This window comes from Gopherus flavomarginatus, chromosome 5 (assembly GCF_025201925.1).
Source record: "Gopherus flavomarginatus isolate rGopFla2 chromosome 5, rGopFla2.mat.asm, whole genome shotgun sequence".
In the NCBI taxonomy this organism is placed as follows: Eukaryota; Metazoa; Chordata; order Testudines; family Testudinidae; genus Gopherus; species Gopherus flavomarginatus.
In genome coordinates this window covers 109,795,724-109,815,176 of record NC_066621.1, presented here as the reverse complement: position 1 = coordinate 109,815,176, position 19,453 = coordinate 109,795,724, and the positions used below count along the sequence as shown (strand labels likewise).

The 19,453-nt window shown below is 38.5% G+C and overlaps 1 protein-coding gene across 4 annotated transcripts in view; it reads right to left on the bottom strand.

Annotated features, from left to right (window-relative positions):
* Positions 1 to 19,453, bottom strand: part of SCFD1 (sec1 family domain containing 1) — a 152,781-nt gene that overhangs the window by 132,963 nt on the left and 365 nt on the right. For 3 of the 4 annotated variants that reach the window (XR_007774508.1, XM_050953890.1, XM_050953892.1), the window contains exons 2-9: positions 15,894 to 15,964; positions 14,485 to 14,573; positions 13,613 to 13,703; positions 12,265 to 12,387; positions 10,405 to 10,492; positions 8,664 to 8,753; positions 4,456 to 4,511; positions 2,119 to 2,204 (exon numbers count right to left, since the gene is read on the bottom strand). Coding sequence is in view for 3 of the 4 variants with exons in the window: in XM_050953890.1 (XP_050809847.1) it covers positions 2,119 to 2,204; positions 4,456 to 4,511; positions 8,664 to 8,753; positions 10,405 to 10,492; positions 12,265 to 12,387; positions 13,613 to 13,703; positions 14,485 to 14,573; positions 15,894 to 15,964 (694 nt within the window). In the remaining variant the exon portion in view is untranslated. Of the gene's footprint in view, positions 1 to 2,118; positions 2,205 to 4,455; positions 4,512 to 8,663; positions 8,754 to 10,404; positions 10,493 to 12,264; positions 12,388 to 13,612; positions 13,704 to 14,484; positions 14,574 to 15,893; positions 15,965 to 19,140; positions 19,405 to 19,453 lie in introns of those variants that run through there. The other variant, XM_050953891.1, reaches the window with a different exon arrangement.

Here is a 19,453-nt window from a genome sequence, read left to right as displayed (position 1 = left end):
TCTGCAAGGGCATAGCCTATATTGCAATGCACTCCAGCTTATCCCCTACATATCACGTCATTGTTTCCCAGCACATAAAAAGCTACAGTGTGTGTACTGTGACTAGATTAATATATCACTAACTCACATCCTTGTCAACAATGTAAGTGGTGTGACAACCATCATTAAACAAAAACAGTTAATACAACTGCTTTATTAGGGACCGGAGAATGAGGAGCCAGGACTGATAGGTCGAAGTAGACCGGTGGACCAGTGGACTACAAGCAATAAGAGTACCTATCTGAAAGTTTTACCCACAAAAACTTGTACCCAAATACATTTGTTAGTCTCTAAGATGCCACAAGGACTCCTCGTAGTTTTTGTTGATACAGACTAACAGCTACCACTATGAAAACTGAAAGACAGTTATTGTTCTGTTAGTAAGAGGTGTCTTATGTCTGTGAAAGGCAATGCAAGATGCTGTGTGTCACCAGGCCAATGATACATACAGTATGAAGGCACCAACCAGAAGCAGCCTCACCACACAGTCCCAGGGCACAGGGATAAACAGACATGGAAAGTGGTCAGTCTCACAGTCCCACAGGGGTAGATCAAGAGTAGTGGAAGAGAACAGTAGTTGCTAAATCCCCTCCTCCCCACCTCCAAAGAACATAAATTCAAGTTGTTGGTAATGATCTTTAAAGCCTTTAATAATCCTGGACTGGGATATTAGAGAGACCATTTTGCTCCATACCTGCCTTGTGGCAATTAGGATCAGCTGGGAAGGACTTGCTGTTGGTCTGTGAGGCTGAAATAACCAAGACCAATGGCAGGACTCTCTGGGAGACTTAGTCTGACTTTTTTATTACTGACTAAATAAAAGTAGGGTTATGAATTTTCTGAAAGCAACATGCCACTCATTCTCATTCTGTAAGTTGATATACAGTAACTCTTAACTTAACGTCGTAGTTATGTTCCTGAAAAATGCAACTTAAGTGAAATGATGTTAAGCAAATCCAATTTCCCCATAAGAATGATGCAAATGGGGGAAGGGGGTTAGGTTCCAGGGAAATTTTTTTTGCCATACAATACAGTACTATAGTTGGGAGGTGCCCCTGCCTTACCTCACACAGGCACTGCCCACTGGTACTAGAGACAATAAGGGAGGCAAGGAGGCTGAAGGTGCTGTAGGCTAGGAGAAGCACGTTGCGCAGCAGCAATGGCAGCTTCCCCTACTCTGCAAGCACCAGGGGTGGCAAGGCTCAACCTTTGGCCCACCCCCACCCTTAACCTGCCTCTTCTCCTCCACCCCCCTTTACTCCGCATGCCACGTCCTCGCTCCTTCTCCCTGCCTCCTGCCCGTAGCAATCAGCTGGCTTGCAGCATTCAGGAGGGAGGGGGGAGAAGCGAGGACTCCGCACCAGGTTCCCCCTCCCCCCGCCTCCTGCCTGTGGCGATCAGCTGGTTAGCAGCATTCGGGAGGGAGGGGGAGCAAGCCTGCGCACCGAGTCCTCATTCCTCCCCCCTCTTCCCTGAACACTGCAAGCCAACTGCTTGCTGCTGGCAGAAGGAGGGGGAGAAGGTGCTGATTCATAGGGTCTGCCGGCAGGCCCTGTGTGTGTGTGTGGGGTGCGCATAGGGGAGCTGATAGGGGGCTGCCAGCTGAGGAAAGCAGGCAGCCAAATGATGTTACAGCAAAGCATTGCACCACTTTAAATGGAGCATATTCTGTAACTGAGCAGAGACGTAAGATCGAAACAATGTTAAGCGAGAGGACGTTAAGTTGGGAGTTACTGTAGTAGATATTTTTGCAGTATACTGGATCTTCTTGGGTCTACAGTTGAACGAAATGTTTGTCTTCTTTAATTACATGAAAAATTTTAGCTCAGGATCAGAGGGCTACATTCTATCTATCCATAGTGTTTAATCTGATGGGGGTTTTGTTCTATTAATATGAACTAACATTTATTTCCTTAATATTTCTGAAGACTTCATAAAAGCAAGTTACTCTCAGGTACGAACCATGTCTTTGCACGTATCTGTACAATGACTAGCTCAAGAGTCCAAAGCCAAATGGGGCCTTTTAGTGTTACTGCAATAAATATATAAAAATAATGCAAAATAACTGTAGTACACTACCTGAATTGTCCAGCCCCAAGTGTGTCACCCGTGAAAAGACTGTTTCTGGCATCTCTTAGGTTCTCTCGGAGTTTCTTATCTAGTTTCTAAAAAATGTAAAGCATCTTTTTACACACCGGTGAAGATAGCAATTCTCTCAACCAGTTTGTACAATGGACAAAGTTTAAGACAGATGAGCTTTTGCTGGTGTCAAGACAACAATTTTCCAAATTTTAGTTTTTCTAATACTCATGCTACTGCTTAAGTCATACCAACTTACTTTGGACACAGTTTCTCTTACTTGCCATATTGCTACCATGACAGTTCTGGGCAAATTCCTGATTTTCCAGACAATCCTAGTCCATCTTTAATGGAGTCTCTCTCTAAGCACATATTAGTTAGATTAAAAAAAAGTGAAGAGAGTCATGCAGGTTTCAAAGTCATGCACTTGAAAGATAGACAATGCTGGATTTATGGTTATGCACGCAAACTGAATTCTGCCTCCTTTGCATCCAACTTGTGCATTGAATGAGGCAAAGGTCTTGCGCAAAAAATGTGATTCTGTAATTAAAGACTATCATAATGTATGTGCACAAAGGGAAGAATTAAGTTTGCACGGATAACTGTAAATATGGTATTTCCCAGCTTTCAGATGGCAGTTGTTCCCACTACAATCTGCTATTTTGTTTACATTGTTATTGTTTTGGCATTCTGCCAAAAGTTTTCCTAAGGCCTGGAAGTAAGAGAAGGGAAATGACGATCTTAAAGTTTCTCTCTCAGCAACAGCTGAATGGAATTCATAGGACAAAGAAGAGGCACTTCTCTAGTCTGAGGGTTGTTTCCCCTTGCCAAATATCAAAGGTCTGCTGCTGTAAATAATGGAGGTGCAAGACCTTTTCTTTGATAAGATCACAAGAATATTTTATAATGGAAAATGTTAAGCAGCCTGAATAAAAGAATCTACTATCACTCTCTCTAGGATCTTGCAAACAAAACTAGTTCAATTTCCATTTAATTTTATATTCTATGAAAAAAATCTCATCTCTAATCTGTCATCGTTAAAGAGGTAAAAAATTGCAGCTGTAATCTTGTGAAACATTTCAGATGTGCTATCGACTAAGTAACTAAAAACAACAGTGTTTTGTTTTGTTTTAAAGTCTTTCCGGCAGTCTCCAAGCTGGAGTCAGAAGTTCTGTAACACTCCCTTTGTGGTTTTGGGAGATCTCTCCCTTTCTCTCCCCCTACCCCTATTGATTTTTTTGTTTGTTTTCAAAGGAGGACACAGATATAAAGCAGCCAAGTAACCTACGCTCCCACTTGTAGACCTGAGGGAAAAGGTCTGTCCAAAGGAAGGGAGAGTCTAAAAGACACATTCATTTTCTCTATATGTTCAGGGTATGGGAAGCCCAAAGAATTCAGCATAGGTCACTGAAGCTGCTTCATCACTCACTGTTGTCAAACTAAGGAAGACTGAATCCTACAGGCCTGACAGCATACCACAACAGTTCTCACTATGCCAGCATTTGCTGCATTGGCACATTTGGGTCAGTTATATTTTAAGGTTGAAGCTGCTATTATTTCCATTCACATGGGAAAGATTCCTATTGCCCTGTCTTAGCTGGATTTTGAAAGACTGTTTTAGTCATTTATTCTCCATAGACTTTTCATAAACCAAATGCAGATAAAATATTTTACCTAAAGAATTTTAACATTATTTATAATAATGTGTCTAATTAGGTCTTAAAAGGCATATTTAGATAAGGATAATTATAGCTGAAATTAAAGTTATATCAGCTTAAAGGAACAAATCTTTTCCATTACTAAGCAATATTTCAGTAAGTGAAGGATCCCTTCTCTAAACATTTATCAACAAAGCAATCAGCTACTGTACTCATTCTCCAATTACCTTTGCTTACTATTAGCTCATTCCCAATTTACATACACCAAAATACTTCACTCTATGATCACCGCACAAATTCTGATGGGATCCGGAGATCCAAACAAGCACATAAAAAACTATAACCATTAACTAAAAAGTATGACTACAGTTATTTACATAAACATTTTACACAAGTCTAGCTACCATCTGACACTGCAGGCAGGAATACGTTCCTAGGGTGCTAAGTCTAGTGGAAAAGGAGAAGATGAGGGACCGTTTGGGCTAGAGAGAAATGTGCTTCTCCACCCATCAGAGCCTGCTTTCAAAAGTGTGTGTGTGTGTGTGTGTGTGGAACGAGAAACTGGACATTTTCTTTCAGTTTTCCTCTTTGATGTTAAATGTTCAGAGTTGTAAAAAATAAAAATAAAATGCTATTAGGAGATTTATTTGAAACACAATTTATTGTTTAAAACTCTTACCACTGCCACCATTTCTGCTGCAGTTCCTCTTGAGCATCTGATTATAGGAATAGCTCCTATTAAAAGATACATTATAATTTCCAGGTCATAAATAATTATACTGCAAAGCTGTGGTTTTAAAGTAACTGATTTGGGGTGCCAAATTTTCAAAACCCGCTGTCTAAACTGTACATAAAATATGGCTCTAGCAGTCATCTATGAGATCACAAAAAATGGTTTAAACAAAGTATTATAAAAACACAGTAAGAAGGATAAATATTTAAAATCATGTTATAAATATATATTAGCAGTACATTGAAAGTTACAGGGATTGCCAGTTAAAATATTTAAAAAAACAGTTCTTACCTATCCCACATATGGGTACTAAAAGTAGGGCTGTCAAGCGATTAAAAAAATTAATCGCGTGATTAATCGCACTGTTAAAGAATAATAGAATACCATTTATATAAATGTTTTTGGATGTTTTATACATTTTCAAATATATTGATTTCAATTACTACATAGAATACAAAGTGTACAGTGTTCACTTTATATTATTTTTTATTACAAATATTTGCACAGTAAAAAACAAAACAAATGGTATTTTTCAATTTATCTAATACAAATAATGTAGTGCAATCTCTAACTTAAAAGTTGAATTCACAAATGTAGACTTATGTACAAAAATGTAACTGCACTCAAAAATAAAGCATAGTATAACTTTAGAGCCTACAAGTCCACTCAGTCCTACTTCTTGTTCCGCCAATCGCTCAGACAAACAAGTTTGTTTACATTTGCAGGAGATAATGCTGCCCGCTTCTCCTTTACAATGTCATCTGAAAGTAACAATAAGTGTTTGCATGGCACTGTTGTAGCCGGCGTTGCAAGATATTTACGTGCCATATGCATTAAAGATTCATATGTCCCTTCATGCTTCAACCACCCTTCCAGAGGACATGCACCCATGCGGATGATGGGTTCTGCTCAATAGTGATCCAGAGCAGTGCAGACCGATGCATATTCATTTTCATCATCTGAGTCAGATGCCATCAACAGAAGGTTGATTCTCTTTTTTGGTGGTTCAGTTCTGTAGTTTCTGCATCAGAGTGTTGCTCTTTTAAGACTTCTGAAAACATGCTCCACACCTCATCCCTCTCAGATTCTTAAACCTTGGGTCGAGTGCTGCAGCTATCTTTAGAAATCTCACATTGGTATCTTCTCTGAGTTTTGTCAAATCTGTAGTGAAAGTGTTCTTAAAACAAACAACATATGCTGGGTCATCATCCGATATTGCTATAACATGAAATATATGACAGAATGTGGGTAAAACAGAGCAGGAGACACACAATTCTCCCCCAAGGAGTTTAGTCACACATTTAATTAACACATTTTTTTAACAAGCGTCCTCAGCATAGGAGCATGCCCTCTGGAAAGGTGGCCGAAGCACGGAGGAGCATACGAATGTTTAGCATACCCTAGCACTTAAATACCTTGCAATGACGGCTACAAAAGTGCCATACGAATGGCTGTTCTCACTTTCAGGTGACATTGTAAATAAGAAGCCAGCCGCATTATCTCCCGTAAATGTAAACAAACTTGTCTGTTTTAGTGATTGGCTGAACAAGAAGTAGGACTAAGTGGACTAGTAGGCTTAGAAGTTTTACACTGCACTCAAAAAACAAAACTTACATAACAAAACAAAATCTACATTTGTAAGTTGCACTTTCATGATAAAGAGACTGCACTACAGTACTTGCATGAGGTGAATTGATAAATACTATATCTTTATAATTTTACAGTGTAAATATTTGTAATAAAAATAATAATAGAAAGTGAGCATTATACACTTCGTATTCTGTGTTGTAATTGAAATCAACATATTTGAAAACATAGAAAAACATCCAAAAATACAATAAACTTCTATTGGTATTCTACTGTATAACAGTGCAATTAATTTTTTTGAGTTAATCGTGTGAGTTAACTGTGGTTAATCTACAGCCCTAATTAAAAGTTATGAAATTTTAAATTCTAATTTAAGTTATTTATGGTGTTTATTTACTTTTCATTTCTCTCTGATTAGACAATCAAATAGATTAAATTTGCTTAGTTATTTTTGCTTTTGATAGTCAGAGTCTCTTCCATTACCACAATACTGCAAGATCTGGGTTGCAACTCACTGCAGGGGAATATTTATTTATTAAAAAAAATTTTCCAGTGGAATTTCAGCCTTCACCTGGCATATAGTGACGTTTTAAACACGTGAGTTGAAACGCTGAGGATTCAAGGGGCTTCGTAGATACACTTCACTTCTTGACACAAAAACTAAGGCATTCAACAGGTTAAAAAAATCCTTCTAATTTCTGAGCATCCTGGGGGGTGCTAAACTCTTCTCCCCAAGAAGGTACAATTTTAGGCAGTGAAAAGGGAAGTAAATCTGAAAGCTGTCAATTTAGCACTTCAGTGTTTATAATTTTAAGCTGTTAAATTTTACTCACTGAGTTGCTATTAAAATGGACACGTACAACTTTCAATAATTTCTTTGACAGTTATCTGGCCATTAATGACAAACACTTGTCGTAGCCCTAAAGTCTATGCTCTAACATGGCGTCTGTTTGGCCAATTGTCAGTCAAAAGGTCACATTGGTACCATGTGCAACACCGTGGTGCGGAGTGCAACATTATAGTGCCGTGTGCCTTTTTCTGCTCTTTTCTCTGGTCACCTAAGGGTCAGACTAGTGCCGTGTGCAAAACTACCAGCGTGCCTTTTCTTGAATCTTCTGTCAGTCAAAAGGTCAAGTTGGTGCTGTGTGCAGAAGCATAGGGCTGTGTGCAAAAGTAGTGTGCTGGGTGCAGCTCCCATTGACGGAGAGGGCACCAGCTCGGAACCTGGTTGGTGAAGGAGCTAGGGACCAATCAGACGCTGACACGAGTAAGAGAGCCCTCGAATAAAACTATTTCTCGTGCCAAAATCTGCAGGAGTATTCGCGGGCTAGCTGGAAGGCCTGATCACCCTTTCAGCCAGAGTCTTCTCCAGATTTAGCCGGTTCGGGTCGCGTTGATTTGCTTTCTTTTTCGGATTATTTTCCCACCAATTCGTCATGCCCTTGGTGTCTGTACTGCCCAAGTTGCAACTCATTCCCCATTAATAAACAGCCATTTGGTTTTGAATTACAATCTGTCACGTTTTGATTTTCCTCACTCAATCAAATCCTTACTCGAACCTGCATTGGTCTCAGACAACACTGATAATATCTTGTATGCTATTTAACAAAACTTCTGTTTATCAGCAAAAAACCCTGCCAATCTCTCAAAATCTCAGAATAAGAGAGATTTTATTTTGTTAGTTGTCATCAAGATTGGTTGTTTGTCGTGGCAAAAAATGACAGTAATTGTATCACACGAAAAGGAGACATCATGAAACAACATATTCTTTATTTTACAACATGAATTATTTAAAATATTTAACTAATATTTTCATAAAATTAAAAACACTCCATGACCAAGCTAGTTATGGTGCTACTGACCATGAACTTTTATGAAAAATATTAAGGGTGGGAATTTCAAAATTGTTCAGCATTCGCCCAGCTCTGTTCCTCATTAAGCAGTTTCCAGCACGAACCACTGAAGTATGGGCATTTTTACCGACAACTTAAACAGGAGCAGATTTATACCAACAATAAGCACTTTTGAAAAGCCCACCTTAAAACTCATTGTCATAGTCATGACATCTGTGACACAAACTAACAGAGGTTTAGAAATAGTTTAAAAAAATCTACAGTAGGCTAGGAAAGCCTTTTCTATAACCTTCACAATCGCAAACACTGTGTAGGAAATGACTAAAATAATAAGGTAAAGGTTGTTGTGAATTATGAGATTGAGTTCAAAGAATATCCAGTTTCAGTGAAAAATATTAAACTAACACCATGCACTTCCTTTCCTACTGCACCTTTCATCCAAGAATCTCAAAACACAATTTTTCAGACACTAGACTCCGTTCTTATAAAAGGTGGGAATTACTGCCTATTCAACAGTGTTTTCAGAGCAACACACAAGTCGAGTGACTGGCCAAAGCTTTCATATCAAACAGAATCCAGGAGTCTTGCATTGACCCTACTTCCTCTCTCAGGCTGCATATGTGAAAGTTTAGAGACTTACAATATGTAATAGAAAATGCAGATCTCTTAAAAGGAACAGCGCACTGAGAAATATACTGGAACTTGTAAACTTACCAAGTGTAACAAAAAAGCAGAAGAGACTGTCAACCACAGTGTCCATAATGGCCTCCATTTCAGTGTCCGTTATATCTGGTCTGTTAATGGCTAAAACATTGTAAAATAAAGCAAAAAAAAAAAGTGGAGTTACATTCTAAAGCAATCTCTACAATACACAACACTCTCAGTGAGGAAATCTCCTACAGGAGCTGAACAGTGACTCTTAGTCATCAACACTGAAGAAGTGACCAAGTAAGAAAGCTGAGATGAAGGCCTCACTTAATGCTTCCACTCCTGCTCTCAATTAATTTTTTAAAGACACGAATAATGGAAAAACGAAGAAATTCATTTTACTGGTTAGATCAAAATCAATGTTGTACAATCTTCCTCCTCTTCTCTTACAAAACATGTCAACTCTGACCAGACCCTATTACTACGCAGCTATGGGTGGAGACAGAGAATCAAGACAGTGTGTGTGGTGATTTTGGACTAATGTCCACTTGGAAACCAGTTTCCCAAGGTAGAAGACACTGTGCTATCTACAGAATACAAATTCTGTATCTGTACAAATATTACAATATATGTTATTTTATATAGTAAGAAAGTTCCAAACTCAATTGTCTGTAACACATATAATAATTACTCCATTAATGGTTTAAAAAACATTTTGCTATCAATGACAATCTGCATGCCAATTTTCTGATCCAGGGGTAATTCCAAAGTATTTTATAATATAGATAGGAAGATACACACACACAAACCTTCCCTATAGCTGCTCTACTGTAGCAGTAATACATTTTATCTTTAACTAATATTTCTGCTTCTAACATAAACAGTCTATCAGACAAGCCTGGCTACCAACTTCTGTTTATTTAGGACACTGTGGTAACAATCATCATTTGGCACAACAAACCTAAGCTGGTTATGTGTACATTTTCTTCTTCTTTTTCGGTGGGGCAGGAAAAGATTGTGAAATTAGTTTACTCTATTTCAGGGGCTCCCAAACTTGGTTCACAGCTCGTTCAGGGAAAGCCCCTAGTGTGCTGTGAGACGCTTTGTTTATCTGAGCGTTCGCAGGTACGGCTGCTTGCAGCTCCCAGTAGCCACGATTCGCTGTTCCCGGCCAATGGGAGCTGCGGGAAGTGGTGGCCTTAAGTGGTGCTTATTTAAGGTTGTGCAATGCTCCCTTATAATGTTATTTGGCAGCCACCTGCTTTGTCCACTGCTTGCAGGAACAGCAGCCTGTTGGAGCTACTTGGTGGGGGCTTGGAACCAGGGGGGATGGACAACCCCTTTATCAGCTCCCCTAAAGTTCCCTGAGCGGCTGCTACCAATTGCCAGGAAGTTCAGCTGTCCCTCCCTCTACTGCCCTCTGCCTTGGAGCTGCTCCCTTCTCCCTCTGGTCCTTTACCCCATTTCCACAGAGCGGCAGGGGGGAAAGGGAGGGGAGAAGAGGACACGACAGGGCTCAGCACAGAGGGAACTTGCTGGATTTAAGATCCTATTAACATGTATCTGAATAGTTTTGAATCCCACTTCTAGTTAATTCTTGTGAAGTCAGATTAACTGATCAAAGAGATCTCTTTTGGCCTTAAAATAGATAAAGATTTTAGATTTATTTATCTGTTAAATAGGAAATCCTCAGTTACAGAACAGAACTCATTTAAGATTATTATTAGATATTGTTTTGATTTCAGAGTAAGCTTAAATTTTAGCTATTCAATGGTAACAAATGTTAAACAAATGAAATTTTACCTACCACGATAAGAGATGAGCTCCTTATTTTGATTACACAGTACAAACATATCATCTTCCAAAGTAATGAAATTGAGATACTGATCAAAGACCTACAAATTAAGGGACAAAAAAAGAATTAGATAGCTTAATGGAGTTTAGTTCCACCAATGGCTATTAGCCAAGATGGCCAGGGATGCAACTCAATGCTTGGAATTACACTAAATCTTTGACAAGCAAGGAGGGGAAGACAGAGGTGGATCACTTCAACTGCCCTGTTCTGTACACTCCTCTGAAATTCTGATACTGGCGACTATCGGAGACTAGATACTGGGCTAGATGGACCATTGGTCTGACCCAGAATGGCAGTTCTTATGACTAAGGCTGAAATTTAGTCATGGAATCCACAGAATCCATGACTTCCAAAGACCTCCATGATTTGAGCCAGAGCTGCAGGATCCCCTACTACTAACCCCCCCCCCCCCCCGCCGCTCCCAGCCACCCTGGGGCCTAGGGGGAGCGGTCCCAGAGCTCCTGGCCGCTGCTGGTGGCAGGGGGAACCCCCACAGCTGTGGGTCACCACAGCTCAAAGCCCCCAGCAGAGGGGGACCCTGGAGCTCCAAGCCCCCACAGGTAGTGGGGGCCCTTGAAGCTCCCAGCCACGCATAGCTGCCCAGGCTCCCCATTTTGTTACAGACATTTTTAGTAAAAGTCAGGGCAATGTCACAGAAAATCCATGAAAAAAATCTTAGCCTTAATGACAACAATCATTACAAGATGCTAAGAATAAAGTGTGAAGCTGTCTTGTCTTAAACGTACATTCATGACTTGTTACAGCTTTAATCTGAAACTGAACAATACCAGATTTCTATCTATAATAATTACAGCATAATTTATAAGGCCTGACATTCAAATAAAGAAACTGAATAAGATACAACTACAGCTGAAATATCTTAGAGGGTGCTGTTCAGAACTATTAAGAATAAACAAATATTAAATGTTTCTAGGGCACTAATCTACTAATAAAAGCTATAAAAATTTGGCTTTTCCTTTTGTTGAGGTGCTTAGTACTAAATCTGGCTGCACTGAAAGATGTTCATCTTCACAAAAGCAGCAAGGAGTCCTGTGGCACCTTATAGACTAACAGACGTATTGGAGCATGAGCTTTTACGGGTGAATACCCACTTCATCGGACGCATTTCACAAAATGATGAAATAATTTCATAAATAAATAACCCTAAACCTATCATGAGCTTGCTGTATAACACTTTTTGTTTATTCCTATGTTCAGAAAAATATTAATGGAAAATACAAATATCTAGGTAATGCATAAAAGGGAGGAAACATGTTTGAGCACTGAAGCCAATGTAGATATACCAATTTACACAAACTGAGGATGTGTCTATTAAAGTTTAACTAGTAGTTCTTGTTTGAGTTGAATTAAGAATTTGTAACTGCTCCTCTCTCCCCAATTGTAAACTATAAAAATAAGGAGAGAAAGTGAATAATGTGATCTGAAATATAAAAAGAGTTATTCAGAAATACACAATTTTGATATATCTGCTGCACGTCAATCTTCATTCTTAGTTTCCTTCTTTTTTATAATTTAGCAGATAATTTTAAAAATAATTTGTGCATGAATTGTCTGTCCATTCCAGTTGTACATTCTCTATTTCCAGCAAAGATTACAATCAAGTTATTTATGTCACTTTGGGAGCAGAAAAATGAAGCTAAAAGGATATATGGTATTAGGTCAGCCCAAATGACAGGAACATTTATATTTCATTACTATTTTAATCCTAAATGCTTTGTGAAACATTAAAAAATGCCTTTTTTTTTAAAAAGCGAAGGTCCTTTAATATCATAGCCTTCAGAAATTTCTTACCTTTGCTACTTGTGTTACTGCACTAGCCCCTAAGGCAGCATTTGCAATATCTTCCAGTTTACTTCTTGAAATAGCAGAAATAAAATTTAAATAATATGATTCATAAAGCTGATTTCGAAGATCCTGAAAGCAAAAATTAATAGCTTTTTCTTTCAACAGGTACTAAAGAGCATCTTGCTAAAAATGAAGCTACTTCTTAAAAATCTGAGAATTTTTATTACCTAGTGTTCTAGTAATCATTGAAATTAAATTATTCTGGTGTGCTTAGAGGAGTTTTGATACATAAAAACATTGTATTGCATAGATGCAGGGATAGTTAGGAAATTAAAGAAGTAAAGTTATCTTAAGTTTGGTTAAGAAAATAATATAATATATTTGCTGGTATGTAGGAAAAGGCCCTAATAATCAAATAAAGGAAGATGGTAAGAAGAAGAAGAAGTTATAAGACCAGAATGTAATGTGTGAAGAATGCATGGTTCAAAAAGTAATTAATAAAACAAAAGGCTGCAGTAACAAGACAAACTGTCTTAAAAGAAGCAAGCACATTCCCATTGTTCTGCAGGTAAGCAAGGAAGGGGAGGAGATAAGAAAGGAAGTCTTTGGAGGAAGGACAGCACCAATGATAAACTGCTTCAAACAGGTTTTTGCTCAAGCTAGCAAGTTAGCTGAAGTGTATAAAGAGCCAGGAATTTGAAGGTTCTTTATCAAAACTACTCCAATCATGCTGGGACAAATCAGGATGAAAGGACTATTCTCTGGTCTGGTCCATCTGTGAGTATAATTGATCAGATCCTTACAGATGTGTGTTACTGTATTGGTTGTAGTACATTGCATATTATTTAGGGGGTTTTTTTAGGTATATTTAAAGCAATCACACAACTATCATCTGGCCTTTGGACTTAAAGGAATGTATGTGGTAATGTCTGGTGGTGCCCTGTATTAATATTCATACATAATAATTCCAACACTGGACACAACATACTTAACACAAAATATCAAAAGCAAGGAAATGAAACTTAAGCTATTCAACAATGCACGTCTCTACTATTCTACCCAAATACAGATTGCACCACAGAGCATAACCAGCAGGGACGCCTATGTTCAAATCATCCTCTTCCCACAACTACATTCCCCCTCTCGACTATTGCTCTTTCTTAAAGTTCTGGGAAACATCGGCTTCACAAATTACAGTTTGGATACAGAAATATTTTTATATGAGAATTCCTTTTTGTGGCAAATATAGATTAATACATGCAGTATGTTAAAATTTGGGAAAAGGTGCATCCATAAACTCACATGAATTAGATATGGACTACTATTTCAAACATTAAGTGTGCAAAGTAGTTACCTGGCACATTCTGTCAATATTTTCTTCTGTTGGCATTACAAAGTATACTGCTGGAACATCTGGAATAGGATCTCGATCAGAATGCAAAAGCCTAAGGGAAAATCAAAACTAAGTTGACTTTCCAGTTACTGTTGCTTCTCTTCCTATTCACTCAACACTATGAACATCAGAAAATAAAATGTTTAGTATGACCTCCTGCACATCCAATTTTCTAGAATTCCTCTATGTCTTATGAAGTTTGATTTCAGCAATGTCACCGCACACACACACAGCTGTCAATTATTTCAAAAATAAAAAAAATTACTTGCTAGACGAACACTAACCCTAAATTAACAGTTGAGAGCTCCAGGGTAGCAAGCGGGTATTGCTAAGTGCTGTCTCTCTGAAGGATAAGAAGGAACTGAGAAGTGGTTGGGCCTACTCAGCCCTTTATGGGGGCCAGAAGGAAATGCAAGGGCACATAGGATACACATACATCCTCAACATGCCCTTGACAAAAAAATCCTCTCTTATGAACATGCAAACTCACAGTGGGATCAAGGTGGATAAATACTTGAAGAAGAATACTGGGTTATTTTATTTTAATTTATTTATTGGAGAGGGAGTCTCTCCATCTTCCACTGTGTAGGAAATTCTTCTGACTAGTTTGATAACTTTACCCATCCTTTAGCCACAATACTCCTACTGGATTTTGGGCAGGAGTAAGAACAGAATCTTCAATTAAATTTTTAAAAGCGCCTTTGTATCTTGTGTACTGATTCAGAAGACTTTGTATGTGATTTTTCAGAATATAAACAACTGGAATTGTAGATACATGGTTTGAAGTATAAGTAAACAGATATAACTAACAAATGCATGCACAAAGTACTCACAGATGCAAGGTGATGCCCATGTCTCTCAGCTCTTTCACTGACAGCAAAGGAGAGATGATATCTTGGCCAAATCTGTCATAAATGAGAACCTATAAAGCATAGGATGAAAATGTTAAAATATTTTTTAATATGAAAATTTTATTAAATATTTTAAGTTCTTCCATTCCTATCATTACTGTTTACTAAGAGACAATAAAGAAGAAAAAGAACAAATGAGCAGCAAAAAAGAAAGATGGAGAAATCTTGCCAGAATCAGTGCTTCATGTCAGTCAAACAGGAAGCTCTACCCTCAGAAAAGTAATTATTGTGAAGTGCAAAAGTATCACAAAAAGGTCAACTCCTCTGACCTGAAAAAGAGAACTGATGGTACAGGCCTGAGTGGAAGAAGAGAAGGAAAATATCATTTGGGGGGAATTAAAATTATTCCAGAATGCCATATTGAAAAAATAGCAATGAAGGAATTTTGGGCTCCGTTTGCCCTAGATTTACTACTTTAAAAATTCAGTTTCTTCCTTTGAATTCCTCTTTCCCATTTCTACCTATTAAATTTTGAATTTTTGCCAGTGCTTGTCCACATGTCACAAATGAGTCTTTGTCACTGGATCCCAATAGGTCCTAAGTTTCCTCCACTTGTATATTTTAAGTGAGAACCTGAGAAGAAACTAATAGGTTTTCCTAGAACTTCAGTTAGGCATTGCTTCCTAAAGATGCTGCACTTTTAAACATGTATCTTTTCTATCAACCAGAATGTGCAATTCTCGATATGAATAATACATAGGATAAAAACCCTTAAAGAGTAAAAGAATTTAAGTACAAGAACAGCACAAACACTATCAACAACACAAAGGAGAAAAGGCTAGGCATTATTTAAAGAGAATTACACTGTCTGCTACAGTTGTTCAGTATTTCCTATGCTAAATATATCACGTCATAATTAGGATGTATGTATGTCACTGAAAACTTGGCCTGAAAAAGGTAACTTTTTCATGACAAAATTTTCATAAGATAATTGGTGAAAGTAATCAAACTGTGTGCAACCAAGTGTCTAGATTAAAACTTTTTTAAAGGAAACATACACTTTCTATGATTTGTTACTACCTCACCCCCAATTCTACTATTTTGCGCTAATACTACAGTTTGTTTTTAAATGTAAAGAAGTTAAACTATATTAATAATTAAAAAAGCATAAGCCCAATAGAAAGATAAAGTGCCTATAAAAAGTTAATTTTCTCAAAGCCTGACAAATTGTCAGAAATGGCAGGTTACTACTATAATATATCATAAACACTTGGTCTGATGTTTACCTAGCAGTTGCTAATTTTTATCTCCAATTAGTTAAAATCTGATAATCTAAATTTTGGACATGCTATAAGGATGCCTTTTAGAATACGTCAAATAGTTTCTCTTACCTTCCATACAGGTTCTCCTGTGCTGTTTTTAATAGGAGGAAGATTAAAATTCAACATACGCTTCAAGGCCACTGAAAAATAGTGCAATAAAAACATCCAATTACTACTATGTTAGTTTTACTTTTTTCCTTGATAATCTTTGATACCAAATATGTTTACAAAGACAAAAGATTCTTTTCTAATTTAATTCAGTACTGGTTTTTGCCAAAGGTCCAAAGCAAGACTTTACAATTTTTTTTTTCCATAGACTTTAAGGTCAGAAGGGACCATCATGATCATCTAGTATGACCTCTTGCACATTACAGGCCACAGAACCTCACCAACCCACTTCCGGCTGAGTTACTGAAGTCCTCAAATCATGATTTAAAGACTCCCACTTACAAAGAACCCACCATTTACACTAATTTAAACCTGGAAGTGACCCATCCCCATGCTGCAGAAGGTGGCCAAAAAAAAAAACAACAACAAAAAACCCCAAACCCAGGGTTTCTGCCAATTTGACCTGGGGGAAATTTCCTTCCCGACTCCATATATAGCAATCAGTTAGAACCTGAGCATGTGGACAAGACTGACCAGCCAGACACCTGGAAAAGAATTCTCTGTAGTAACTCAGAGACCTCTCCATCAAGTATCCCATCACTAGCCATATAATCTCTGAGTTAAATTCATGTTGAGATCTATTGTTCTTGACTTATCAAGTTCAACTAACTATTGCTGATAGAATGAAAAAAGTTTTTAAAACTGAAGACAGAATCTCTTCGTCCTATAGTCGGACAAATTGTAGCCTCATGAGAATGTTGTTAATTAGAACAGCTGCTAGAATACAACTCAGCTCTGTCCATTAGATCTATGGCTTCCCCCATCTCTTAGCAAGTTTCCATCTTAACAAGGAAAGTTACCTTTCTAGTATTTCACATAGCAGGAAGAACCCCAAACATAAGGGCCAAAAAGTTTCTTAAGATAATCAAGGCAGACTACAGTAATTCACAGATGGTGGGCACTGCCATATTGAAAAGTGGGAGCACACTGGAATGTGTGCGCCTTTAAAGAAAAAGTAGTAATGGCAGGTAAATTTAGAGCTAATAAAAAGGAAATATTTCACACAGTATGCTGTCTGGAATTCACTCTACAGGTGATGGAGCAAGTTAAATACTGTGAGTGGATTTTAGAAGACAGAAGATTGGATAGCCAAAGAAAAGAAGATATTCATAAATTACTGAAGTTTAGAATTCAAATACATTTATGTATTGAAAAATTCTTAATTTCTGACTCAAGCAACAAATCAAATTTTAATATGTGATGTGTCATTCCAACAAGGGTATACTAAAATAAATCTGACAATACCAAAAGAATGCTGAAGATTATGTGGGCAGAGGCACTCTTTTTGCCACTTCTGGTGGAGCCCCAGTGTGTGGACAGAAAAATAAAGATTAAATTAAACATTAATACCTCCGCTTCCTGCAGCCACAGGAGGTTGCTGGATGTGGATCTGGTCTCCCCTGTACTGCTAGGAACGCCCTGAAGTCGGGGGGAGGTACTCAGAGGTGGGTCTGATCTCTCCCCGTGAGTGGCCATGCAGGGGAAGAATAAGTCCTGTCCCTCCTCAGCCTGGCCAGGACCATTACCTAGGAGCCCCCGGCTAAGGTGCTCCCAGCAGCATGGGGACAATAAGACCCACCTCCAGGAACCTCCTGTGGCTGCAGAAAGTTCCAGGGGTGCTGCCTTCAGACCCCAGCTCTGAAAGCAGCGCAGAAGTGAGTGGCAACCCTGTGACTCTCCCTACAACAGCTCTGCAATGTCCCTTTCGGGTCAGAACCTGCACACAACACCAAGAAGTTTCAGATGTAAACATCTGAAAACATGAAATTGACTAATTTTCAAATCCTATAGCTGTGATATTGACCAGAATGGACCTGAATTTAGTAGGGCCCTTTAAATAAGTTACAGGTAACTTCTCTGAGGAGTCTAAAATCTAAATTAAGACTAACCACATTGAGAAACAATAGGTGAGGATACTAGGAGATGAAGATTACATCAGTCAAAGTTCATAAAGTGTACTTTGCTGTATCTTTTTAGTTGCCCTGGATTTTTACAATAAATTAATGAGTATTCATGGATTGTGTCCAGAGCAGAAGAAAACGTGGAATTTAGTGACACCGACTGAAATGAGTAATGAGGAAAAATGCGAGAGGAGGAGGAGGTTGTACAGCAGAAAGGATCAAAGACGACAACTAAATAAAGCAACATCGAAGGATGGAATTGCTTGTAGTTTAAGGAAATTAAAGAATATCAAACTACGCTAGAGTAGGTACTGGTTGAAGGGATAAAACAGGAGAAGAGATTAAGGCACAGAAAAGGAATAATAAGTACTGAAGGAGATCTTGAATTCCTGTATAGGCTACAGTAAGTAGTTTGAGATGGTTAGCATAGAAAATGAGGAAGATGATTTTAGAAACAATATGTTAAATAAACTCGCAGGGCACCAATGGGAGCCCAGGATACCTGAAAAGCAATTATTGCAATTGTCAAGATGAGAGATGACCAGAAGATGAACCAAGGTTTTGGTGAAATCACTAGCAAGGAAAAGAAATAAACAGGATTATGATGAAACATCCTTCCCGTTCTAACAGTACGTTCCAACAGATGGCTCAAGGCTCTACAAAGATGGATTACTCATTCAATTTTCCCTCATTTATATATATGGTTAAACGACAACAGATAATTGAAACTTCAGAGTTATTATTGCTGCTCAGTTTTGAGAAGTTACAGAATGAAAATTGACTAAAAGGTCTTGTTGATGAATTAAGACCAGAAAAAAAGAAAATGCACAAGTGTAGAAGAAGCACATCGCAGAGACATTAACGTCTAAGAAAAGATTGATTAATTAGCCTTATTATCAATAGTAGTTCCCTCTAATGATCCTCCTAGTTTTTAGACTCATGTTTTCTACCTCCGTGACTCTCCAGGACTCATATGCCTCCTATGTCCTTTGTTTAATCCTAACAGTAAATTCATGTAAGAAAGATGTGTTTTTCTGATGTCAAACCATATTTTATGTCTGCTCCGGTCACATATAGTCACAAAGAGAAACTGTTTCCAGAAGACAGCAAACGTAACCTACCAACCACCTTCTTTCCCATAATTTATGCCATCTCATCCATTCACTAGTCTATTTAGTCTGCAACAGCAATGCCAAAACCTGGTGATTTTGCTGCCCATGGCTCTCTACAACTGTAATTTTATTTACATTTCAGAAAAGTCTCTGCAGTATAGTCTTCTTCTGTCGCACTAACGGTCCAGGAAAGCCCATTCTTAATCACTTCCAGCCACCGTACTCGCTGGGAACTCACAGTACGACCTAGGGGAGCTCCAATCCGCGGCAGACTCGGGGCCACCCTTGGGACAGAGGATCGGGGCGGGCCGAGCTCCGTGGTGCGTTGGGGTAACAGGAACAGAGGCGGCGGCGGACAGCAGAGGGGCGGTGGCTGGGGTCCCTGGCCGAGGTCAGGCGAGGGCCCCCCCAAGCCAGCGTTACATAGGAGGGCGCCAGGCTTCACAGC